Genomic DNA, 26,497 nt, shown 5'->3' with positions numbered 1-26,497 from the left:
TGGTCTTTGGAAAGGTCCTGGCAAGGGTTTGTGGATGACCTGAAGTATCCAGGAGAGGGAGATTAAGTACTGCCACAGCTCAAGAACTGGTAAAGAGATGGGCATAACCAGTTAATTTTCAAGAGGATCAAAGAACTTAATCACCACTGATGCTTAATGAATTAACGAGCTAGAAAAGCACATAAACAATAAACAGAGAGAGGCTAGAAAAACTCCAGAGGGTCAGGCAACTTCATGACCAGACACAGAATTAAAAACAAAGAAACACTGATGCAGCCCTACTCTTGTGTATACATAAGTACTTTATTTCACTGGAAACTACTTCCAATAATAACTAATAGCGACAAAGAATAACATGAGATGGAGTTGCCTTCAAGAGCCCTGGATTTAGACAAGGATCTACACAGGATCCACAGCTGCAAGCTTCTTGTCCCTCTTCATTTAGATGTCCCTAGCACAAAATTTGGTAAGCAAATCACTCTTATTGCATTCAGGAGAAACTGTGCTGTACAGCAATGCTCTCGTGCAGCATTGCAATGCCTGTATCCTTGTGAAAGATGCTTTAACAAACTGCTCTGTTAAAATACCTGCTGACAGAAGAGCATCGGCTGTGTAAATATGATATTGGAAAGTTGTTAGAAAGTAAATACAAGAGTGAGTAAACATGGCTTTATCAGGAGGGGACTAGACACAGAAAGCTCTAGAAAGCAGCTAAGTTTTTTTAAGGTTTGCAAAACGTCAGGCAGAAATTTTTAGCTGCGTACTGTCAGTGGGACCTGAGATGTCCTCAGCCAAGTCCCTTCTGTGGAGATCGAGCTTCTGCCACAGACAGGGCTTGCATTTCAACTACTGCTTCCAAAGTGACAACAGCATCCTCAATTGATGTCATTGCATGAAGCTAATATAAAATGCTTTCAAATCTGATCAATAAAACACAATTTACATTAAATGACCTGAGAGCTGTCAATTTTTATATATTTTTTTAAAATCCTCATCTTACTCAAGAGCTCCTGACTTAAAAGGAAAACATTATGGTTATTAAGTAATGATTGATTTATTACATACCATTCAGAAGTGTTTTCTTTGAAGCACGCATTAAGAGGCCTAATATTCCCAAGTTTTTCTTTAGGTTGAATGTTAAAAACACCGAATAGTTAAAAACCAAGAGAGTTTTGCAACCAAGGGCAAAAGGAGGAGGCTTGGAGTATGTGTGTTTCTCTTAGTTACTTAGCTTTTTAAAAAATAACAATAAAGGAATGTTTTAATACTCTGTATTGAACTAACCACAGTTTTCTTTCATTAGGGAAAGTAGTGCTGGAAACAAGCAGGATGCCTGCTGCACTCCCCACTGCCCAATGCAGCCCTGCCTTACCGATGTTACACACAGGAGGGATGGCTTGCGTGGCACCAACTCAGATGGATCACTCAGACTTCAAAGTGTGCAGACGCATTCTTCAGCTGCTGTTGTCCCTGCTGAGATTTATCCAGCTTCATAATTAAGCTTAACACGGGAAATACTTGGTGTTCCACGTGCACCTCCACCCAATGAACCCCCTGCATTTCACCCACACGGATTCAGCCACCACTGCAGGACTGGGAGCACTGGGACTCCAAGGTCCCAGCAGGAGTGGGGTTTCCATCCACCAGCTCATACTGCGAGCAGGGTGCCTCATTCCCGACCCTACCTACAGATCCACCACTCCACTTCACTTTCTTATTTAGAAAAGCTGCTGGACTTCAACCCACAGTCAAGCATCACTTCAGCATGTACTTGAGTGCTTTGCTGGAGTACTCAAGTCCCAGCTGCCCAGTTCCACTATAAACCCTCAGCTCCTCACCGAGAGGGCAAAGGAGGTGAGAACCCTGCCTGGTGCCTACAGGAGAGCTCCTGGCACAGACACAAACAATCTGGTAACCTTCAGTGACTGGGGAGGAAGGAGCTTTGTAAGGGAGAATCCAGGCTGCCTAAATAATGAAGTAAGGGCTATCAGAGAGTGTGTATGTAAAAGGGAGACTGAAAGTTTAGACTATGGTAGACCACAATAAATAAATGATGAGGAATGCTGAACACTTTACTAAGTATTTGTATTTATAATAAAATATTTTTAAAATATATTTAAAAAGTAAAGTAAGTATATTTACTTATTTACTAAGATGTTTATCCAAAAAAATAGCTTTACATTTCTCATCCCCCACTGGGTCCCACATGGCAGCTGAGGCCTCAGCTGGTCAATGAGTTTTGTGGTTTTTCCCCCCCATCCCCATTTTCATCTGGACTGAGGCATCTTCCTTTAGCAGCACCCACCCTGTCTTTGAGGCTCGGATCCCTTTACACCGGAGACAAGCTTGCTTATTTTTCTGACACCGCTAAAGTTCTTGCAGTCATAACAAACTACGAACCGCCAGTCAGCCTGACAAAGATGAAGCGATAGGTAGGAGGCATATTTCATTACACTATCAAGGCTTTGGCGTGGTAATTGGTGAAGAAACAATCCAGAGCTGTCAGCTCAATACACACGCCTTTTCACTGACTGACGTGCTGAGTCCTTGATGGGGTAATGAATGATGTCCAACCTCAATCACCGCTGCGCTCACACCCTCCTATCTGCTGTCCTGGCAAAGCCCCGAGCAGCACGAGCATCCTTCACCACCCCTCAGCCATCCCCCTGCACAGCCCAGGGCCAGGGCAGGTTCCCACGCCCAACACATAACCACCAGGAGAATTATAATTATCTGCAGGATGCAAACATCAAATGCCAATTTCTATTTTGCTGAGCTGTTGAAAGCTGTGGGTCAGGCTGCAGGCAGAGAAATCAGCTCCACTAGCTTTGACCAGAGACAAGTGGCACTGCAGGGCATCTCATCCCTGCCCCAGGCAGCCCAGGTCAGCTCAAAAGGTTTACAAAGCTGCAAAGAGAAGTCAGTCAATTCCATTTTAAGTGACTGACCAGGCGATAAGTTTGGTAAAAGGCTAAGCTGTAACACTCACTTTTTTTTTTTTTTTTGTCAAGTCCAAAGCCTTCACAGTAACTGGTGTGGGTAGTTGATTTTTAATAAGATAACTCCACGGGAGAAGCAATTAGGTTGTGAAAGGCACACGACATTGCATGACCAGGTGGTACCATTGCTTAAACGAAACTCAAGTCTTTGCAGCAGAACAACAACTGTTTCAACTGCTAAAAAGTGACAGTTTGGAACAAAATACTTTTACAACAAAATGAGAAGCATAACTTTGCTACAAAAGATCAATTGAAAATTATTTTTTTTCAAAACCAACTAAGTTGCTTAAAGAAAACTTGTATAAAATATTCTGATATTATAGCATCCGAGTATCCTACATTAAAACCTAAAATCTCCCTAGATTAATTTTTCAAGGCATTTCCTTCCACAAACAGGAAGAGGGAAAACCAAAATCCTCACCTGCAGGAGCAATTGCTTTATTGTGCTCCTCTGTGAGCTGACTCCTTGCATTTGAAATTAGGTTCCTTTTGAAGAGCCAAGACATTTGAAAGGGCTCTAGTGCCACCTACTGCAATCTGCTAAAATACATAGTAAATGTTTCTGCCATAACTGGAAGTCAGATGTACAGCCCAAGGCAAGACTTTTACAGTTGACAAAGATCATCAGAAAGAAGAAGAGGCACCTTAGTTAAAGTTGTAATCTCACAGCATTGTACTGAGTGCATGCGTGCACTTCTGAAAAGCTTAGAAGACCTAAACATAAATAAAAAAAAAAAAAAAAAACACGAGTTAGACACAACGTACAGCTGGGTTATTGACCATGAACACAGTGCCAGAAAAGCAGATTTCAAGTCCTGAGCTGGTGATATTCAGCAGTGTCCTGGTTTTAGCTAGAATAGAGTTAATTTTCCTCCTAGTAGCTGGTAGGGTGCTATGCTTTGGATTAGGATGAGGAGAGTGTTGGTAACACAGATGTTTCAGTTGTTGCAGAGCAGTGCTTACACGAAGCCAAGGACTTCTCAGCTTCTCACTCTGCCCTGTCAGAAGGGTGAGCGAATTGCTGTGTGCTGTTTAGTTGCCAGCCGGGTTAAACGACAACATGCAGCTAATAAAATAAACCTAAATTCTAAGGGATGGCATAGTAAACCTTTAGACAATTGATTTCTCATTCACTGTTCAGAGTTTTAAGTTTTATGCACTATCTTCTCCTTCAAATACTTGTTTATTAGTATGGGCCAAAAGCAAATCTGATTAAAAAAAAAAAAAAAAAAAAAAAACAAGACATTGATGCCATGTTGTAATTTACACTTATCCAACCAAATTCAAGTATTTTTATTTTCATTTAGCATCTTCTTTTTCTGCTTCTATTCTTCTTTTTATTGGCCATTGAAAGCTAGCAAGAGGAAATTAAAACAGAAGCAAGTACAAATAGAAGGAAGAGATACAGACTTCTCTTTATTTTGTTGTCAAAAGATAACAGTGACAACAGGAATAAAGTATTATAAAAATATTTTATCTAAGAAAGGAAAGCAACCTATAAAAAAAAAAAACACACACACACACACACATCTAAAGCTGTTGCAAAACACCACAGAGGTGTTTTCGCCACTTCCCTTTCCCTTTCCAACTCTTCCCTCCAGCCCAACTTCAAGTCACCCCCCAGTTTCTAGCCTGGCCATTCTCCCCAAATCACCACCCGGTCAGGGGCCGCTGCTGCCCTCCTTTCCTGCTTCAGGGAGAGTTCAGGACCTTTCCTTTCCCCAGCCCCTGTCCCTCCTTGGAGTTCATGACAATAATGCTTTTGCTACCTTCATTCTGGACTCTGTTCTGACGGAGTTTCCGCACACTTCCCTGGAGTTGTCTGGCTCTGAAGCGATGGGCTCAGTCATTTCCTTCCAGCTCTAGTTTCTTCTAGAAAGGCCACCGCAACCTGTCTGCCTGCTTCAAGGTGCTGCCACACCAGTGGAGCAACTCAGTCATCCCTTACACCACAGTCTTAATATACAGGAAAAAAAAAAAAAAAAAAAAAAAAAGAGTCTCTGGCAAAGAGTTTAAACTCCATTTTTTGCTAAGCCTGCTGACTCTGGCTGAAATAAGTTATAAGGAGCCCACACACAAGCTGATAAAAGATGTCCATAGACAGGAGCAGCTCCCATTAAGAGTAGATCCGTAGCTCGAGTAGCTGCAGGCTTCGAGCCCTCATGCCCAGAGTCTGAGATGAAGAACTGAAATACAAGAAGGATGATGAGAAATCACGTAGGAATATGTGAAGAGCCAAACTATTTTGGCTGGGTTTCTATTTTATTATATATATACACACACTATGTTTATGTTTTTATTAATTGTTATTATCTGTTTTATTATATATACGCTATTTTATTCAGGGTCCCAAGCTATAAGAGCATTTAGGACCAGTTATATGGACTTTTTTTTGGTCTAAAACAATAAGAAATGCATGTTCAGAGGAGCAGAAGTAAAAAGCTCGTCTTCAATGCAAACACAGACAATTGAAATAGTTCTTCAGTATTGGAATCCAAGAAATTTGTCCCTTCATATTTTACCATTTCAGGTAGGTAAAAAGCTCTCAAGAATATTTCCTTAATTTCTCTCCTGCTTAAAAAAAAAGATATTCTAAACCCTCAGTGTTCTCATGAATCGTACAGACAGTAAGATTAACAGCAAGAATTAAGTCTCATTATTTAATTTGTTTTAAGAATGTATTGCCTTAATATTTACAAATGTATCCTTAAGATTAATAATCCTGATTTACCACCTCCCCCTCCCACATCATTTCTCACACTTACCCAACTCCCACAGAACTTCACAAAGAAAAAGTTTAACTACATCTTGAAGATATCTGAAGCAAAAAGGAAAGACACCACGTGCATCCATAAGTTAATTTTTATTTCAAAACCAGCTCTCAGTTTACACTGTACATGAAACACAGGCAATCCTGGTGGTATTCAGGATTGGCAGCATTCATTAAGTGCCAAAGCTAAATTCATCATGCTGGTGCCAATGTGCCAGTTAAAATCCAACTCTATACATCAGTGAACTACAGACAAAAAAAAAAAAAAAAAAATCAAAAGTAGCAAGGAACAAAATTCCTACAGTCTGTTAGGAAAATATAACCCAAAACTATACCTTGCCTAAAGAACAAGTGGCTCAAACTCCCCCGGATTCCCTCTCATTGCAATTTGCAGGCAGAGCAAGATGGCCCAGACCCTCTTTAAGAAAGTCACCCAAGCCACATCTTTGCTGTTGTCCAAGTTTTCTCAGGATTTATCATCAAATTCCCATCAATCCAATAAAAGCTAGCTTCTGCCAAAATAATTTTGTGACTATTCGTAAATCTAGTCAACAAAAATAGTATTTTTCATCCCAGTAATACTAAGCCATAAAGGCTAAAGAATACGTTGGCCATCAGCAGTAGACATCGCATTCAGATTTGCTGAAACATTATCAGGATATTTTGCCCTTGGATTAAGTCCCCACAGCCTCTCCTCCACACACACAGGCATATGGTTGGCCACTTGCTTTAGTGAGTCCTAGCATAGCATGAAAGCAAAGCTCCTCATTAGCTGCTTCTGTAAAGATGCAAACACATTTGTACTTACACACTGGCTTCAACAGCATCATCTGCAGCACAGGAAGTTAAACATACACAAATACATTCCACAAAATAATCATAAACCCCCCAGAAACAAAGCCATCAGCACAATGTAACAGCATGACCTGTGAATGATTCCCAGATAAATAACTGAGTATCAGTTCGGTCATGGCAGGAAGACAGAGACATGACTCTAGGCAACTAACGGCATCTAAGAACACTTGCCTCCAAAATCTGACAAACTACGACCAAAAGTTTTATACCTTTTTTATTAAAAAGCTTTTATTAGAAAAGTTATCAAATACATCTGTGCACAATTCTTCCTTACAATGTCTTTATTTTGAATTATTGCATTTTTTTCTCTCCTCAGACATTTTATTGACTTAAGTTTTAAACATTTATTTCTTTAAAAATCCTAAAAAGATTAAAAATACACAAATACAGGAAATTGTATTTCTCAAAGGCTTTCCCCCCCATATCAAGAAGTGCAATTTTGCTTCCAAGGTTCTTTAATGTAAAAGTTTTATCCATCAGTAACACAACACACTAAAAATTGCACCAAACACCTCAATATACCTTGGGTATCAGCTGTATCTAGCTTTTCCTATGCACTGCTTAAGGTCACGAGAGATCTATATGAAAATTATGCTTACCGTAACTCATTTTTACCAGTATAGGCAGGTCAGTAAATGTACCTACACTCTGTGAAATTGCCTATGACTGTTAGGGAACGGCGGTCAATAATATCTACAATTATACCAGTGGAGTGTTTACATTTACTGTAACTGTCTTGCTTTTGCATACAGATGTATGCCTTGCTTCAAGCCACTGAGACTGTGTGATTATACTGCAAGTCTACCATGGGAATACAGTCTCAAAGAAAATTCATAGTGTAACAGAATTTTTATTTTTTTAGTTTTTAAAATCACACTGAAAATGATTCTTCCGCACATCCTTCTGGCCCCTCTTAAGAAAACAGAACTACTTTTTCATCCCCAGCCTGCCTTCCCCCCAGAGCTCACATGTTGGTGCTACTGAGGAAATTCTATAAAGAACTCAACTTTGGCTTAATATTTCCTTCAGTGTAAACAGTGAACTATGCTACTGACTGGGGAAGGATTTTCCAAAGTTTTCTAGATTGACTCTTCACCTTTTTAAAAAAAAAAATATTAGTAGATCAGACTTTTGGCAGTTCCAAAAACAAATTCCTAATGATTTCATTTCCTTCCAGCTGCAGCTGAAAGACACCCTATGTGTCTTATCATTTGTCATAAAAAAAAAAAATCCATTCCCATTAGCATCCTCAAAAAGGATGAAGTTTTATTCCAATTTACTTGGGTTTTTCACTGCAGAAGTGCTGTTTTACGTGAAATGTAGGAAACATCCAGATTACCTGGAGTTAGCAAAAGATTTATTTGCTTTAAGAGAGAAGATTGATTAACCCTACTGAGCAGACCTGTTATATTTTAGCATTTAAAACAAGAGGGAGAAGTCAAAGTTTATATTTGAATACAAGAACATCAGACATGCTGCTCTCTACCTTGAAAATGTTTCTGAACTTGAAATAGAAGTCTGCAGTTTCTGTTGTATTAAATGACAAAAATTTAAGTTTCCTTAACTGCTTAATTCTTACAACCACTATTTTTCAAAGGAAGTTCTTCTAACCTAAAAACAATAAATGGCCAAGCACAGCAATGACAAACAGTGACATAAAGAAACTAACCAGACATCTCAGAACTCCTGTGTCATGTAACTTGACTCTACATGACATACTGGGCAGTGCCTTACAGTAAGATGACAATTCCTATTCAGATTTTTACCTGCAGATGCAGGACTACATAAAAGCATCCAGCTTCTTTAAAAAGGGAACTCTGACAGACCTATTTCATTCCCACAGAGGCCACTCTGAGAAACCAATCTGTAACACTTTTCATCCCCTAGCATTTCCTTACCTATTAATAGGCATACATGTTTAACAAATTAGTATCTAACCTCTCCCAAAATCTTAAATGAAATGGATGGACATACCTTTGTATCAAGACAAGTATTTCACAATCCGGAATGTAAAAATATAGTTGGGAAAAATAAAAAAATATTCTGATAATTTTTATATTTGGAAAACCCACAGAATTAAAGAGATGGGTGATGAAGGTACGGTAGGGTGCCCTTACGTGGTCTGACAAATTAATGAGTTACTTCCCTCGTAGAGGTTTACTTTTTTCACACCAGCATTTTGCTTTATGTTGTTACAATATTTTATGGAGCATTATTTAAAAAATAATATTTCAGTCTAATCTAGAATTCATCATGCTTTACCCTAAATGGCCACTTGGAATGCTGTGAAACATGATTTGCAGCCAGAAGCACCAAGTACATAAATTCTTCCACATCAAAAGAGTAGTTTGTAAATTTTGGATGTTCTCCCAGTGTTGGGTGGTGCCCCTAGAAAAATAAAATAAGGCCTTTTAGACAGAAGAAGATTCCATATATCTTACATTCAAAAAAAAAAAAAAAAAGGGAAAGTTAATGGTTATCTAACTCAATTTTTCTTCTTACAGTAGCCATTAATATCAAATGATTTCTTGATCACAACATGGAATTTAATTTAGTCTAAAGAATGAAAATCATATTTAAAATTTCAGAGCAGAGATGGGTAAAAATAAGCTAGCCTTTAAACTCCTAAATTTACAGTAGAAAGAACAGCCCCACCCTTCCACCGCTAGCCACCATTACCTGGTCTTGAGGGAATACTTTATTTCTTTTTCGCCAAGTGATGTAATGAATGCCTCTCAGCCTTGCCAGATCCAAGTAACAACGTTCATCTTCACAGTTGTATCTAGGGACAGGCAGAAGATCATATTTACCTACAGATTGTGCTGAAGTTGACTAGGGTGAAACAGGAAAAGAACTTCAAAGTCCATACATTTGCTGTCCAGTTCCAAGGCAACAAAACCACAGAAAAATTCTGTTCCACTAGAAACAAGAACAAAGGCTACCTACCTGTGCTTAAGATGTGGTCTAGGAGGCAATCCGAGACAAATCTGTGCATCAGACATGTCCCTGCCCAACTGTACCAACTCTTGGGCATGTAAAAAGCAGCCTTCCTTATTGCAGGGGTTTTAAGCAGAATTTCCCCAGGATGGGAAATTCAGTGCTCTTTGGACAAGCACGTTGCATTTTATTTAGTTCTATAGAATTGGAATGCCAACCAAGCCAGCTTCATAACAAAAATATGTTTAAAATAGAACTATTGGAGAAATGTAGATAGGATAGGATGACACTCAGCAGAGCCTGGCTAGCAAGTGGTGCTCATGTCCCAGGTATGGAAAGGAGCACATAACCTTCAGGGCAATATTTAACAGCCTGGACATGCATCTTACATCATCAGACAGATCACCAAAATACTATATCTCAGACCCACCTGGCAGAATCTGACCAGTGATGCTTTTAAAAAGGTTTTCCCACAGGCAATTGTCAACTAGGCTGCATTTTATTTATACTATGGCACCTAAAAAAGATAAGCCTGTATGATAGTTACACCATATTTTATAATGAAAGCTTCCTCGCTTTCTATTCCCAGAAGAAGAGACTGCCAAAAATGAAGTCTAGAGGACAATGCAAGAGAAATGTTCTTAGTAAAATACTAGCAGGGGAGAATACTTCATTAACACATATGAACAGACGTTAGCAGTTGTGTATATAATAGAGGGGGAAGAGAGAAAAATAGACTTACAGTTCGAAAACAACAGCCCAATCTGGTAGAAAGAGCAAATGGGTAAGTCCAGCTCCGTGCATCCCAATGAATATATCAGAGTTATGCGTGATTCTCAATTGCTCTGAAAATTCAAGTTCCCTGCAGACAACACAACAAAAATAGTGATCTGGCATGCCTATCCATCTCAGCAAGAATTAGTTACATGTAGAAAGCGCAAAATTAACTTAAGGGAATACTGAAAGAGAGAATTGATTTTTCAAGGAACAATACTAAGAATCACAAATGCTTCAGCAAGCAATAACTCAGCATGGAATTAGAAGAAATGCAGACAGGTTTCAAAAACTTCATATTAACAAGAGTCTGTTGCAAAAATTTGATTTTATTGGTAAGTTAAAGCTCGTGTAAGTTTGGAAGTTTTTTTTTTTATATATACCTGCTTTAAACAACGTCAAAAAAAATCTCATCTTTCAAAAAAAAGTCAAAGGATCTAAGCTGTTTTTAATGGACAAAATGGACTGTAAAAGCGTACAACTCCATCTCAAAGATGCAGATGTCCAACTTAAACTTATACAGAAATAGGGAAGCTCGGGTTTATTTATTTATTTTCAGCTCCTGCCTGGAACTCACTTCTCTCTCTCCCTTTGAATGTGATCTCTAAACACAGTATTCTCTCTAAATAACCAGGTGTTCCCTGAGCGCACAAATTAAAAATGGACAAAAGATACTGAACTGTAAGGCAGACAATTGAAAGAGGAAATCACAACAGGCTTCATTTGCATACTAACAGTTCATACATTTAAAAGGAAGAGAGCAACTTCCTCTCTGACCATTTTGAGGACAATAGAAAGAAACTGGTTTAAACTGCAACAAGAAAATGTGTACTGCTTAAAGTGCTATAAGGGCAGACATCAAGGAAACCCTTTAACTATGACGGGAATGATGCAGCTGGATAGCTGTGGAAATCTTAGTGAATGCTGCTACAGTTTAGACAAGCACAGGAACTGTGGAAGCATCTCTTGGTTATGCTTTCAAAGAATATGTCGGTCTAGATGTTGTCTCAAGGGTATCCACCCTCTTCTACATTATTAGCCTGCTCAAATGCTGTCGCTGACAGAGGAAATGAGCCACTTTTGACTTCCTCATTCTGTCTCTGCTTGGGTCAAAGCACTGATCTCGCACTGCTGATTCAGTTCCTTGCCGTTTCCGCATGCTCCGCAACAAAACATTGACTACATGCAAGCTGCTGCCATCTGGCACAGGAATGCACCACTTGGGAACTTTTCTTCAAACCATTTCTTCCTGGCACAGTGCCTAGAACATCTGGGCACCACAAACTGACCTAGATGTGTCTTCGGGGCCACCGGAGCAGCAAAGAATTTAGTAATGAATGATAACCCAGCTTAAAAGTCATATAAAATAAGATGTTAGCATCCTACACGAGAAATCCCTATTAACTACCAGTAGCTGAAGAGCATTAGCAAACACGTTAGGGTGGTGGTAACACAGCTGTTTTGGGGAGAGGGGAAGAAACAAAAAAATGATTTCAAAACTTGCTCATTCCAGTTTTAACCTGAGGTTACTAACTTTAGCTATTCATTCTAAGCATTGCATCATAGGATGGGAGTGCTTAACTAGCTCACCCACCACTCCCTCAGAGGCATTCATCCTTTCTTGCCATGTCTTGGGTTTTGCAAAGGTTAGACATTGGGGCACGTATACCTTTGCTTGAAAACAGTTTCCACCACCCACCAACAGCATGAAACCACACTAGTTTTCTCTATCAACATACGTACTTGTATTTGTAGTCTACCACTTTGACCTCCAACGTTGATACTGTTTTCAAAGCATTCACAAGCTAAGGAGGGAGGAAGAAAAAAAAAGGACAGTGATTTGGTGTTCTGCTTCAATGAATTCTTTCCCTGCACTCCTGTTTCACACACTCCACCTCCTCACCAGTGAATTACAATTAGGAAGACAGAACACTGTCATATAAAGATGTTCCTCTGCTTTTGTACATTTCCATCTAGGATACCTACATTATTCCTAGCAGAGCAGCCACTGCAGAGTGGACTTGGATCTCTTGAACTCTCCCAGAGACTATGGTTGACTTCTGTATGCTCCAGGGCCCAATTCCCAAACCACACACAGTAGTAGTAGTTTTGCTGAGAATGGCAGGAAGATGTGACGCTTTGGGTTGGATTTCCAAAAGATAAACTTCTCCCTTTCTGTTACATGCTTATTATCAGAAAATACACTGCATATAGCAGTGTAGGCAGGCCCTGTAGCCAGTCTAGCAGATAACGCACAAGTCCAGTGATCTGAGCCCTGGTCTGCCACCAAACTGTTGCATCAAACAAGCCTGCTTCTCCCTTAAATAAGTTGGGGGTAATAATGCCAATTCATTTTTCTCAGGTACTAACAGATAGGAATGAAGAGATAAAAAATTGATGTTATCATTTTTAACACCAGAGAAGCTCCACCAAAAGTTCACTAAGCTGTATTATTCAAAAAACAGTGATTCAATATAAAAATTCATTGAGTTTTGAACGCATACTGTCAGATACAACTGCTTATGTATCTTGATCTGCAAGCATAACAAAACGTTTTGTTAGAGCCTTCAACAATTGGAATGTTAGAAACAAAAGAATTATCTGAAAGCAAAATTATTTAATTTTGTTAGAAATTGTGCAGCATCTGTTCGATAAGAGGATATACTTTTACTATTACATCTATAGATTTTCACTGAAAGAGAGCAGCAAGGTTCAGTATCTGGTGTACAGAAACTGGATAGAAGACACTAGAAGAAATCATTAGCACTGAAAGTATTTGTCCAAGATTTGTTAGTGGACAGATGTCTTGGCTGTGCCTGAAAAAAATCATTTCATTGAGCAAAATTAACTTATGACGAATTGGTTTTAAAAATAAAAAGGACCACACCTCATTCTGGTTTAATATTTTCCGGTAATCTGTACTGCGCGCAAGTATTGTGACTCTAATTTTCCCATCCTAAAAAGAAAGAAGCAGCAGTGTTAGTTATGAAGCAGACCTCATTTAAAAAAAAAAAAACACACACAACTTCCATATTTACTTTTGGCAGTTATTTAAGCAACTAAATACATCCCCTCCCCATGTAGAAGATGATGTAACCACCTTAAAATTCACATTGTATTTTCCAACAGATTAAAAGTGTCAAAAACTGCTTGAAAGTCTGACTATTAACAAAAAATAGAACATTTTATTTTATTCAGTACAAAAGAGCCTTTGTATTACACATCACACAAGTTCTGAAAGCAGGAAAGCAGTTTTCAGGAGGGTTTATGCACAAGATCCTTGGAAAAAATAATTTACTTCTATAACAGTTCCTCCTTTTACCTCTTTAAATTAATTGGACTCATGGGAGTAAATGTTCCAAGTGAAATAAAGAGATTTAACTGCATGACTCCCATTAGTGTCAGCAGGAGAATCGTAACTAAATGCCTGTGCAGTGCTTTGAATATGTGCCCCTCAGCGATAATATGTAGGCTACTCTCTAGCAAACACTTCAAGAAGCCCAGGACCTCTGTATCCATCAATGCAGCCATTGCAACAATTTGTGAAAACTACCAGTGTGTACAACAGAGAAGCTCAGGGCCAAACAGATGGTGCCAGGGAGGAACTGAAGGACCAGACTCAATCATTTCCTCCTCTGATTGGAGCTCAGCAATAGCTATGAGGACTGATAAAGAGCACGTCTGCAGAGAACAAGCTTGCTGCATTGCTTTGTGGGATCCTGTCTGCTGGACCTGAGGGCAGGGTCTCATCAGCAGGGAGGAGACCCTAGAGTTGGAAGGAAGATGTTCTAAAGTCTGTCCTATGGAAGGAAAGCATGAAGGCAGCTGCCACAGACATACACAAGTGTTTGAACTTATATATAGAAGAACTTCAGCATATAGAAGAACTTCAGCATATATCTTCTTCAGCTTATAGAAGAAGAACTATATAGTTCTTTATATAGTTCTTTACAGACTGACATATTGGAAAATGCCAATAATCACAGGAAAGGACAAAAGTGCACTATGTGCTCCTATTCCACGCTAGAATAGCTCCACACCAACTAGCTGATGCTGTTTCTCCGGTAAGAGCTGTCAGCTCCATATTACAGTTTTATTGCTCATTTATCATACCTTGGGTCCCTCTTGTGTGATATTTAATCTGTGTAATACATGCTGTGAAAATGCTCTAAATAGACCTGTTCCATGACAGCCAGAAATCTGAAAAAAAAATAAAAAAAAAGCAACTGTTACTACAAAGTTATTTTGCTCACAAAAATCTCTTTGGGATCAGTCTTTTGCCACTCTTGTGGAACAAAAGCCTAGTATCGTACGCTGCACTAAGCACATCACTATTTTCTGCAACACAAGTGACACTTCATTTTTGAAATATACATGTATCTCTCATTGTTATAGCCTAAACACATGAACTAATGCCTCTAGGAAAGTCTGTCAAGCATATAAGCTCTTGTGCTCTGCAAAGACACCAGGAAGTTCACAGTGCCCTCCTGTTAAAAAGTTATAATACACATCTCATAAACCGTGAGACAGAGGATTGCACATAACCACTTACTATCAACTAGCTAAAGTAACTTCAAAACCTTAATACTGAGGGAAGATCATTTCATTTGGAGTTAGAATCCTTCAATGCAGCACATTTCATAACTCAGCCAGATATTTGAGAGATTCATTAACTCAGACTTTATAGTGTCATATACAAATCCGGTTAACGCTAAGATAAAAAGGACTCACCAATGGTGTGTTATAAAACAAGCCGTATCGCATCCGAGGCAGTAATGAGAAGACTGCTTCTTTAAAGCATACCTGCAAAGGAAGATCACAAGAAGTTACACTGCACTGCTACCTTCCGCTGGCACATCCCATGCTCATTCAGTGGGATCACTGCTTATAATGAGCTAGCAATTACGTGCTCCTGTCAAGAACACCCTCACTTCCTTGACTGTGCAAATGAATAGAACAAAGGAAATCCTGATCCCAAAGGAGATCTCAGTTCAGATGGTACAGAGACAAGTGTGGGAAGAGGTCTAAAAACAAACAAAGCAAAAACACCAAAAAAAAACAGAACAAATGTGAACTAAACAGAAGAAAACTGGGTAAGGTTAAGACTGGGTTTAAAAGATTTAAGAGACTGAAATGAGCTCTGAATGAATTCATATGTTTCTGGTGAGAGAAAAATCTAGTACTGGTTTGTCTGTGTGTTTGTTTTGTGGGATTTATTTTTAATTTTTGTTGTTGATTCAGGTTATTTTGTGTTTTTGTTTTGTTTTGTTTTGTTTTTTGATAAATAGCAGGTACACTAACAGTTGCACAGGAAGATATATACCTCAACAGGAATCAGAAGCCTTAGAAAGACAATAAAATCTGAGAACCCTTAACTGCAGTACTGGTTGCTGTGGAAGTGAAACTAATACATAAATATCACTCCTCAGAAGAGAGAGAAGTTAGGTCCATCTACGTAAAGTGCAGACATGCCTCAGAATTAGGTTACAACTCTGTCTCATTGGCAAGGTAACACTCTCAAATTACACAAATAAACACATATAAAGTATTCATGCTCTCTTCTGAAACACCTATATCCAGGAGCAGTTTTAGCAGCAGTCATATTTACTATGTAGTCACCGTGAATTAGAACAAAATATAAAATTCCATACCCTTTTAGAGTCAAAGGTTTTCAGGTGTATTATCTCATAGTCAGTAAATGCCTTCCATGTCTCACTGAACAGGTCACCATAGCCATACGAGCTCTATGATGGGAAGGAAAAACAGAGACATAATGGTTACATAAATGCATACAACAACTCCCTTCATGACTTACAAGATCTATATACATGTTTAAACACACACTTTGTAGCACATCATCACCACTGCAGGACCTAAGCCAGCCTAGGACAGAAAGCAGACATTACTGCTGTGTTTACAATGGCAGTTAACTCAAATTGTCTGGCAGGTAGTTGATTTTTATTATAACAGTTCTATAAATCAGCAATATAGACAAATTCTTCAGCAGCAGATTAGAATCTGAGTTAGAAGCAAGAATACCTACTGCCTACGCCAGAGACAACAGAACACAGATTAGATGTAAGCAACAAAAACGGAGGGAGGGTAGAAAGCACAAACTTGACTCCTGAGACTAAAAACCACCTGTTTGGGATTGTCACTTGCATGTTGCACATGTATCTCAAACTGAAGGCAATGATCTGATTTAGTGGAAGGAGCAACCAGTAAACTAGGCTTTGCATTAGTTTGACAAGCTGCCAGGCAGTTTCTCTAAGGAGCAGTATAAAGCTTCACTTCAGCAAAAGTGCTCTGCAGAACTTTTTAAGAACCAAAAACTCCCTATGAGATTGACCCTTTAGTCCTAGAATTGAGGCTCAAGCCTTCAGATCTGCAATACTTCCTAAACATCTGAGGGCTAAGTCTTTGAATGCAATCAAATATAATTCTTGCTTAAAGCTTCCTTAGAGCTTTAGAGCTGGTTCAGCCTGCTTTAAAAATTACATGGAAACATTCACAAGAAATTTGAAAATGAGACTATAAATAACTGCAGAAGAAAAGGGACATCTACTAAAATGCAAAATAATCTGAAGGGTGTCACATTTCCTCCACTTGAAGAGGTGCTTCTTTCCCTTCCTTCTGCCATTAAATTTTACAGTCCATACTGCTTTCTGATAGTCTGTGTTGGAAGAATTGCACTTCCAGAGAACTGATCTTCCATGCTGAAAGTACTTCTCTCTAAGCCTATCTGCTCACCTTAGAATTGCTTTATAAACGTTGCTTTCCGCATTTGCAGAAACAGTCCGCAAATCAACACCCAGCAGGTTTTCTACTCATTTTCTGCTTTGTTTAACCTATATCTGAGGGCATTACTATTTAATAAGAACAGTGCACTGATTCTACAGTAGCTGGAAAGTATGCCTAAATCTAATTACTTCAAGAAAAAAAAAGAGAATGAATAAGATCAAGTCCATCTTTCAATCAGCATAGAACAGCTCATCAGCAGTTAGTTGGTGCCATCATCTGGTTGTCCATGGTGATGGACTCAAGCAGATCAAGCAGTTAAGACACATTTAAAATAATAGTGCCATGGCAGTACTTACTTTGAGAATGGTACATTTGAAAGAGTTATTTGATTCAACAATGCAATATAAGAAAAAGCGTTGATTTCCAAAGTAATTTACAGTGCTGACACATCTGATTTTTTCAGAAAGCCATTGGAGCTGGATTAATAGCTTTCTGTAGTAAATCTAATGAGCTTGGTTATCTGGCAGGCACCTTTATTTTAATTTTCAAAATGTAATTGAATTAAGGAAAGGTGAAATAAAGTTTCTTCCAGACAAAGAGGTTTTCCGTAAAGTAGTAGGTATTTGCAATCCTCTGCTGAATATTTGTCACAGCAGTAAATACATATGAAGAAAATACAGTATTACAGGAGAACAAGATAATAGATGTGGGATGATACCATAGTCACCAAAAGTTTTGTTACTTCTGCACCTGATATACATTACCCAGCACATTCCAATTTGTTTGGTTTAACACTCTCCTATAGAACTTAAATACAGGACATTAAAATTACTACTACTCACAAACATAGTCATGATTTCAACTCAGCAGTACAGCAGAAATAGCCCCACTTAAAAACTACTTTTATTTTAAGGGGCGATCAAGAAGGAGCCATAAGGCGGCTACCTAAAGGAATTAAATATTAGTCCCTGTTTTGATATGCATGTATATATATTTAACTATGCATAAAATAATTATATCAATCATAATTGTATCATATGTGCTGCTTGTCGTGTTTTTTTGTTTGTTTTTTAATGTTTTCTTTATTACAGGTCACACACTACTGATTTAGAAAGATCCAAGGCTGCATTTCTTTTTAAATATAGATGAAATAGTTTTCAGTAAGTCTACCTCAATATTCTCAGAGAAAAAAGTCTACAGAAAACAGCATGTAATATTCAAATGCTGCATATTAGAAATACAAATGATGGGATTTTTTTAGCACACAAAGAAGGCATAAATGTGTACTAGCAAAGGATGAACTATGGCGCAGTCTTCAAACAACTTCAAACAACAGATGCTCAAACAACTTCTACTAGCGTTCTTCTACTATTGTTCATGCACCTGTATTAACAGCATCCAAAAACTTATCAGTTCCTTGTGGCTCAGCTGACAGTCCACATGAAAGCTAAGGATTGGTTAATAAAAAGTTCAGAGCATCTATAAAGCAGAAATACAATCCATCATGAGTACATTAAAGCACTGCAGACTTACAGTGTCCCACATGACTATGTTGACATCCGTACTGAAGGAGTTATTGATATGCTGTGTGATATAAAGATTGACAAAGTCACAGAAGTGATGGTACATATTAACACCTGAGAAAAAGAAAAAAATGGTTGGCAAAACACATCACCCATTCCACTTTTCAATGGTTTGTGCATTTTCTCTCTAGTAGAATCCTGCATTTTACGTTAGTTTTCTCCCAGACTAACTGAATGCTTCTTATGTACCCTAGAGAAGCAAACCTTTAAAGAGAAGGAATACAGGTCAGAAATCTGAAGTATAACATCTTAAAAGGTTCAAAGAAATCAGAATACCAGCAAAACGATGGTGAAAGAAGATAAATTTCACATACTATTTCCCATTACAGACTACAAATGCTTTCTGAAGCATATGAAAGCAACTATTGCTCTAACAAAAACTAATTAGACATACAGAAAACATTAAAAACAGGGCTTTGGCACTGCTCTTAGGGTTTTTTTTTATTATTATCATTAGAGTAAACTGAAGCTCTCACTGTCAGACTACAAGACAGAACTTGTACTTGCACAGAAGCCAAAGCCCAAGTAATTCCTCAGGTTCGTTCTCAGAGCATTCCTGCTCACTCTTGGTCTCTCACGTTAATACCTTAAAATCACAACACATAAGAGGTATCATGAAACAAAGGAGGTAACACAGTCCAGATTCTTTGTTATCTAGGACTATACACCAGTTTTGGGACCACATGCACACAGCTCCCACCTTTAAGCTTCTGACCAAGAAGAGCTGCCATGGTAGGAAGTAGTTCCTGGGCTTCCCATACTGCTCAAAGAGCAATTCTCCCCTGCCTCTCCCAAAAACAGATAGGCTGGGCACAATCACCTTCTGAGCACAGCTAGAACAAAGCTGCAAAAGGTACAAGGTGACAGCACAGAAACTCTTCCACAGTTACTGTTCAGCCAACTGCAACAGCTTTACTTAAAATACAAGATACAGGCCTGCAGGGATAAAGGAGTTAATCCCCTTTACGGTTGCAGTGTATCATGTGGTCAGAACACAGCAGACAGCTGCACAGTTTAAACCACAGCTTACTCCACAGCACCTTGTTTGCCTGTCCGCAGCATTGCCATTCACTTTCAGTAAGACTCATCCACAAATCATACTGTGTGAACAAAAAGGTTGGCGAACTTCAAAAAGACGTCAAATACCACTGTCTCACGCTCAAGATGCTTGGGTGCTGTTGCTATTGTGGATTTTAGAATAGCGTTGAACAACATTCACCTTAGCTCTCTGTAATGAGAGAGGTGCAAGGCCACGGCAGGGCGAAAACAGATAAGTTTGAAGCGTCAAGATTAGAAGAGGGTTGTGGGATTTTTGTTTGCCTTTTTTTTTTTTTAGGGGGTATTTTAATCAACTAACAAAACTTATTCCCTTGAACTTTGTCTTTGAATGCACTTCCTCTGCCACATCTTCCAACATGCACAATCCTCAATTACTGAGCACTTACTGCAAGACATGTATACACCTATACCCCGCATTTCATAATACGGAAACAGTCATCCAGAAACACAGCCAAAATCACAGACTGTAAAAGAGTCACAGGCACAAAAATTGAAACAGTTAAGAGCTGAAGACCATGCAAGACAAGCGGAAGGATTTTTTTTTGATCATCTGTGGCAAAATTCAAAGTTTTAAACATAAAAGAAAGTTTTGTTTCTGACCTCATGAAAAAAAAGAAAAAAAAGGAACAAAAAAGTCACACTATCTTTCAAAAAACAGTATTATAAGTGAATTTGACAATGGCAATGACAATGACATAATGTATAAGTGAATGCTAGATACAGGCTCTTTTTACTGCAGTACTGTAGTATTAAAAAATAAACTGAAGATACCAATTACCTGCATCTAATTTCATGAAGTATGTTGGCTTCTCGATAACAACATCACACTTGTCATCATCTAGGGGCCTGAAGTTCAGTGCAGTAAATGTCTGGAGTTCTGCAAACCTATAAATATTCAATCACATAGAACATGCTTTGACATTAACATACTTGAACACGTGTATTTCATACATCTAAGATTTAGTAACTGTTCATGCAGTCAGTTTGATTTAACAGGACTGCTGAAATCTGATAAAGTCTGACAATTAAAATTATTTGAAAGTGTAATGTAAAGTTCTTCAGGTTATGAGCTTCAAGAGTTAAAACCTGCCTTTGATCTCAGGAGCGAACAGCACCTTTGATCTACAAATCAAGGCAGCAGAGATGTAACGGAGAGCCTTAGAGGCTAGATCCGTGAGTCTATCCAACTTGATCTGCATTGCCAGAGACACTCCAGCAAGATCTTCATGCTTTGGTCAGAATAATGAATGCAGATGCAATATTTATTATTCCTGGATCTAAACAAGGATGAGCAGTTAAGACAACTATAGCAGGTAGAGAAAAGTCTTTTCTTCCTCTGCAGCTGTTATTAACAGAAATTGACCATCAGAGCAAAAAAGGGAAAAAATAATTGAGAACATGAAAAAAAGAATAAAAAGAGTATTCCTACAGACATCTTGGTAGCTCCTGTTCCTTCATGCTTCATCAGTTAACTGACAACCCAGCTTTGAAGTGCTAACATGTTACCCGTCATACTAAACCAGCTACCACAAAGCATCCTCTGCGCTTCCTACTCAGCCTGTAGACTGTCGCCTGTTTCACATTGGGAACACAGGCTCCCTGTGAGCAGGGTATCAATATACACCCAGATCAGGCATTGCACTGGATCCAACATCACTAGGACTGCGTCAACTAAGGCACAAATGCAAACTTTAAGGCATTTCACAACCAAAGAATTGTCTCCTTCCATAAGATTAGGCATAGTGCTAACTTCTTCTCTAGAAAACACCTGAATGTTACAACCTCAGGTTACAAGAGGCATTCAAATCTGTTACTGCTGTAAATTAGGTAGAAAAGATATGATTACATGTAACACAGTTCAGAACAACACTCCATGTAGATGTAACTGCTAGACATATGTAATACAAACTCTCAAACTGACCTTAAAAAGGAATAACTATTTCCCCAGAGTGAAATACATTACACACAGCTGCTAGTGCCAATAAAAAGAAAAATGGATAAGTGAACCTGGGAGTAGCCAAGACAAGTGATTCTTACCAAGACTGCAGAGGGCTCTTGCGTTGACCTTCAGCCAAAAATGCTTGAACATCAAGGGTACAATGACCTCCAATTTCTCCCTTCTGTAAGAAGTCTTCTTTGAATCTATTGCAAGTTAGTAAAAGCATATAAGTTTTTGTGCAACAGTGCTACAAGTGCTCTGTTATCAAGATTATATACTCAAGCCAGTATTATTTAATCTCAGTTTAGCAAGATACTTCATAAATATTTAAAACTTGAGTATTTTCTTCAGCATAAGAGAAGCATTTCCTAATGCTTCCTAAATAGAGTTGTGTTCTCAAGAGTTCTACACATCAATCTACAAAACAGCACTACACTCAAAGTTATTAGGTATCATTTCCACATACCTAATAAGTACTTAATTAGGTTTTCTAGGATTACTAGGAGCACTATAAATTTCATTTTTAATAAAAATAATCTCACTTTGTCTCCTCAGGTTTCATAATCCAGTTATTCACCCAAGAATTTTACTCAACACACAGTGAGCAAGGTGCAATAACAGGTTTCATGAAATCAAATTGCTAAGAGTGCTGTCTAAACTTGCTTACAGGACATGTTGAGAAGATAACACAATTCATTCTGTGGGGTATCAGCATCACAGTCATGAACAAGCTCTTTCCAAGTCAGGTACGCAAGATACTGACTTCAAAAATGAGGCAAAAAGAAAAATGGGTAATGCCACTATCAGTGGCACTTTGCCTTCCCCAAGTTGTCCACTATGCAGTATTTTATTTTAGGATGGCAAGGTTCAAGTTCTGATCTCTTTTTGGTCTTAATGCATTTTTAAAACACCATTTCTGGTTCTGCTATAAAGGCATCTAGCATAGGAAAGGCATTCTCAGTGCCTTATACAGCAACAATTCTGCTTTGCATGTCACTAGAACAAGAAAGAATGTTCCTGAAGATACAGGAAGAACATCTCAAAATACAGAAAGATTGTCCTCTCTTCAGTCAATAGAAAGAAATACTTCAATTGCCCATCAGCAATGTAGATCTCCCAAAGACTTCAGCAGCAGGCCTCTGACCAGCAAGGCCTGCGGCAACAAGCACACAAGCTATACGTACAACTTCATTAATCACTTTCTTCAAGACCCTCCCCCTGCCATCCCTTAGTTTTACTATAACAAAAGCAGATCAGACCTGTCGTGGTTTCTCTTTACAGTTCTTAAATCAATGTATAAATTTGTTGCCCTGCAATGCTGAAGATATTGAGAACAGGTCAGAGACGAATCTCCCTGTTTAAAAAAAAAAATAAAAAATTATCAAGAACAAAAATTATGTTTCAAAGGAAGTGAAAGTACAGTATCTATCAAGAATGCTTACTGTTACTGCAGGCTTACAATGGGTTTTCATTTCACTCAGCCTCTCTCGTATGTAACCAAAGTCAGCTTGCTTCCAGAATATCTGTTGGGCTGTCTCAATATCATTTGCCCTGATGTATGAAGGAGAGAGGAAAAACCAAGGGCCATTGCTCAATTCTAGTAATAACTTTAACAGAAAACATTTTTTCCACTAAAAGTGGAACACAAAAGCCAGCCAGTTACTTTATTGACATTTAAAATGCAAAACAGGAAGCAACTTATCAGCTACATGTAAGGGAAAACATCAATGACAATTTAAAGCTATTCTCCCGTAGAAGACTATAAAAGTTTTTTTCATTTGTTTTTTAAAGCTAAGAAAAGAACTCCAGGGTTACTTTAGCAATCTGAATTCAAGGCTAAATCAAAAATCAGGAAAACATTGTTGCAGGTAGTATTTCAAACAATGTTTTCTTCCTTAAAAAGCTTAAAGTCATGTTGAAAGAGATGTATGTTATATATACATCCACACATCTGCACAAAGGTGAATAGCCATCCTTTAGACTCTAAATAGCTGTGGAGTTAATATTACCATGCTAACACGAAAGTGAACACTATATTTATTTTTGGACATACTGTACTTTATAAATTTAAAATGAAACTTACCATCCAGTTTCAACATAATCACACACTGGGTAACTGAACCTGTAATCTGATTTGCAAGATTTCTCATAACCCCAGCAGGATTTTAGTTTCTTCAAGTATTTCTGTAAGACAAAATAATTGTATATAGCTCTTGATCATGCAACAGCAAAATAGCTTACAAACTACCTCTTGCTAACAAATCTTACATAAAAAGAATGAAAACAGACCAAGCTGTTTCAGAAAGAATATTCTGTTTCTTTCTGCACAGCAGAGGATCCACAAAAGACACATATGCTCAGCAATATTATTCTGGACTTTAATGTGTCTTTCAGCACAACCAGTTTTCCCAAACCAATGAGTAGGATTCCAAAGTTTTCACATTGCTGACAGCTATTGATAAAGTTAAGCTCACATGAAGCACAGCATTCCAAGCTCCAGGCTGAGAGTACCACTGCTCTGCCTGGCAGATCTTGAAACATTGGTTCTGCAGTAAAAAGGCAGAAAACAGGGAGCACAGCTCACATCCCCAACACTACAAACCAGCTTCAGCCTGAGAGACACTATAATCGCCCCAGAACACACATAGCCCAGATCCTCAGGTCCACCATCCCTGCAGTTCCAATTCCTAATGAAGCCAACTCACTGGGAAGGAGACCAATTCATCATCATTCCTAAACCGCTAGGACTCCCAGAATAAACCACCCCAAAATTACATTTGAACAAACAAACAAAAAAATAAGTCAGACCTACTTTGTATGGGCAATGAGAGTCCTGCTTACAGATGCCAGCAATGTGCTGATTGTTGTGCAGAAAGTATGGAATATGCTCATCTGGCAAGTTAATAGTTTTGTAGCTATATAATGGTTCTTCTGGAATGTTTTTGAATTCAGTAAGATTTTCATATTGGGAATTAGCCAGGATTTCTTGCAGTAGCAATCCAAACATAAGCAACATGAACATGGCAACCTTCAAGTACTGTAGTTATTAAAAAAAAAAAAAAAAAAAAGACATTTTACACAACTGCAGCATAGCACATTTCAAGCATTTTAGGTAATATTTACCCAAAATCAGTCATATACTCAGAAAACTTTTACTTGTGTTGCTGGGGTGTTTGGTTTTATTTTTCACCCCTACGGGAAGGAAACTTTCGCTAAGAGACTAGACTGTACAACTGCAGGATTATCTTTGTATCATTAGTCATTGATGTTTATTACACACTACCAACTCACAGTCAGACTAAAACGGGTGTGTTTACTTTAGCTAAATCCCAAGGGATCCTGAGAGTTCACTTGTGGAAACTAAGTATAGATTATATAACATCCAGACAGCAGGAAGAAAACGTAGAAGTATTTAGAGGGGGAGGGGAAGAAATAAAGAATTTTAGCTTATAAAGAAATATTTTATATATATACTCTGCAGTTTGAAATAAGTTAATCATCAGATGAAGGAAAGTTACGCAATCACAAATAAATGGTCAAGTTTAAATATTTCAGCATTAGTAGTCAGCATCACATTACAAAAACTCTGAATTTGTGTTACGTGCAATAAATTAACTATAGGCCCATGTGTATCCATAGATACAGCCTCTAGAACAGACTGGCTACCTTGCTGGCCACATAAGCTTCTTCTCAAACATCCATGCTTTGAACCACTAAGCTTCCTGATGAAGAAAAAAAAACGTGTCTGTGTCTAAAAATCCTTTTTGGCATCATAACTCGCCAAAGTTTGCATGCTTGCTTGCAAGCGAAGCCTTCAGCAAAACCCCGACAATACAAGCAGTTTTACCTGTTTGGTTTGAGGAGAATCGCATCAGATTTCCCAGGTACGCAGACCTAGCAGGGGGGTGGGAGAGGAAAGCAGAGTTAGGCACATCCTGCTGAGGAAGCTCCCTCACAGCACAGGGCTGCATCTGGAGGAAAAATCAGGGCAAGGAGAGCGACATGCCAGCAGCCCAGGGGCGTTTCTTGGACCCCTGAGGCAGATAACAAGGGGCTCCCACGGAGCTCCCACCACCTCCCTCCCCTCCAGCTCGCACCCAGCCCCACTCTCCATCCTCCAGCCCCCCAGAACAGCATTATCCCTCCACCTGGGCTCTGTCTGAGGAATGGGGGCTTCGAGAGCTGCCCCACACCCAGCACCAGAGCCCCGGGCTTGTGCCCAGCGCGGAGCCCCCGCAGCCGACCGCCCCCTCAGCACCGCGGCGGCCGCCTCCCCTCACGGCACCTCTCCTCTCCCCACCTCACCTCACACCCGGCCGCCCCGCAAAGCCCCGCGGCCCATGGGCTCGGCAGCCTTAATCCTCATCCCGCCGCAGCAGCTGGCGGCCGGCCGGGGGGGAGCACACGGCGCCGGCCCAGCCCTGCCCAGCCCGAGCAGGCTCGGCGGGGGGAAAAAGGCGGCCGCCGGCCCAGGGCCGCCCCCACCCTGAGGGCGGCGCCGCAGCCGCCGCTCCCCTCCTTCACACCCGCGGCCCGGCCCCTGGCAGGGGGCTGAGGGGCTGAGGGAGGGAGCGAGGGAGGAGCCGGGCCCGCTGTCAGCGCGCAGCCGTGGGGTGCCCGCACGGGAGGGCTGGAAGAAGGCGAACCTCGGCCAGGCAGCACCTGCAGGGCGGCCAGGTCAACCCGCTCCCTGCCCGGGCATGGGGGTGTCGCGGTGCTGCCCCGCGGCCTCTCAAGGGAAATGGTGCCGGCGATTAAGGCTGTCGGCGCGTCTTCCTCTTGCTACCCAAAATAAAGTCCGTTCCTTGCGCTGCTTTTTAAGGATGTGGAGAAAAAAAAA

General features: G+C 39.5%; 1 protein-coding gene across 4 annotated transcripts; it reads right to left on the bottom strand.

Annotated features, from left to right (window-relative positions):
• Window positions 1-6,823: 6,823 nt before the first annotated feature.
• Window positions 6,824-26,464, bottom strand: EOGT (EGF domain specific O-linked N-acetylglucosamine transferase). Of its 4 annotated transcripts, none has more exons than XM_068694305.1 (17): window positions 26,304-26,464; window positions 25,505-25,551; window positions 24,470-24,694; window positions 23,741-23,841; window positions 23,100-23,208; window positions 22,917-23,011; window positions 21,756-21,860; window positions 20,497-20,603; window positions 18,610-18,713; window positions 15,987-16,079; window positions 15,067-15,138; window positions 14,449-14,535; window positions 13,223-13,291; window positions 12,079-12,140; window positions 10,304-10,423; window positions 9,304-9,406; window positions 6,824-9,012 (listed from the first exon to the last, which is right to left on the bottom strand). In XM_068694305.1, exons 3-17 carry the CDS (start codon window positions 24,677-24,679, stop codon window positions 8,866-8,868), a joined length of 1,584 nt encoding a protein of 527 aa, XP_068550406.1. In that variant the 5' UTR covers window positions 24,680-24,694; window positions 25,505-25,551; window positions 26,304-26,464; the 3' UTR covers window positions 6,824-8,865. The 4 variants fall into 4 exon arrangements, with proteins under 4 accessions (XP_068550406.1, XP_068550405.1, XP_068550404.1 ...); XM_068694304.1 differs by lacking the exon at window positions 26,304-26,464 and adding an exon at window positions 25,955-26,200 and having other exon boundaries at window positions 25,505-25,553; XM_068694303.1 differs by lacking the exon at window positions 26,304-26,464 and adding an exon at window positions 25,958-26,200.
• Between the last annotated feature and the right edge of the window lie 33 nt (window positions 26,465-26,497).

Source organism: Anas acuta, chromosome 11 (assembly GCF_963932015.1).
Source record: "Anas acuta chromosome 11, bAnaAcu1.1, whole genome shotgun sequence".
Classification (NCBI taxonomy): Eukaryota; Metazoa; Chordata; class Aves; order Anseriformes; family Anatidae; genus Anas; species Anas acuta.
This window is presented reverse-complemented; position numbering and strand designations above follow the sequence as displayed.

What these genes read in the sequence shown, in the direction of transcription:
- EOGT (XM_068694305.1), bottom strand. Translation starts at nt 24,679, where the DNA reads ATGTTCATGTTGCTTATGTTTGGATTGCTACTGCAAGAAATCCTGGCT. An exon ending in ATTGTAAGCCTGCAGTAACA is followed by an intron (nt 23,012 to 23,099) that starts GTAAGCATTCTT and finishes TTTTTTAAACAG; the next exon opens with GGAGATTCGTCTCTGACCTG. An exon ending in ACATAGTCATGTGGGACACT is followed by an intron (nt 16,080 to 18,609) that starts GTAAGTCTGCAG and finishes TTCCCATCATAG; the next exon opens with AGCTCGTATGGCTATGGTGA.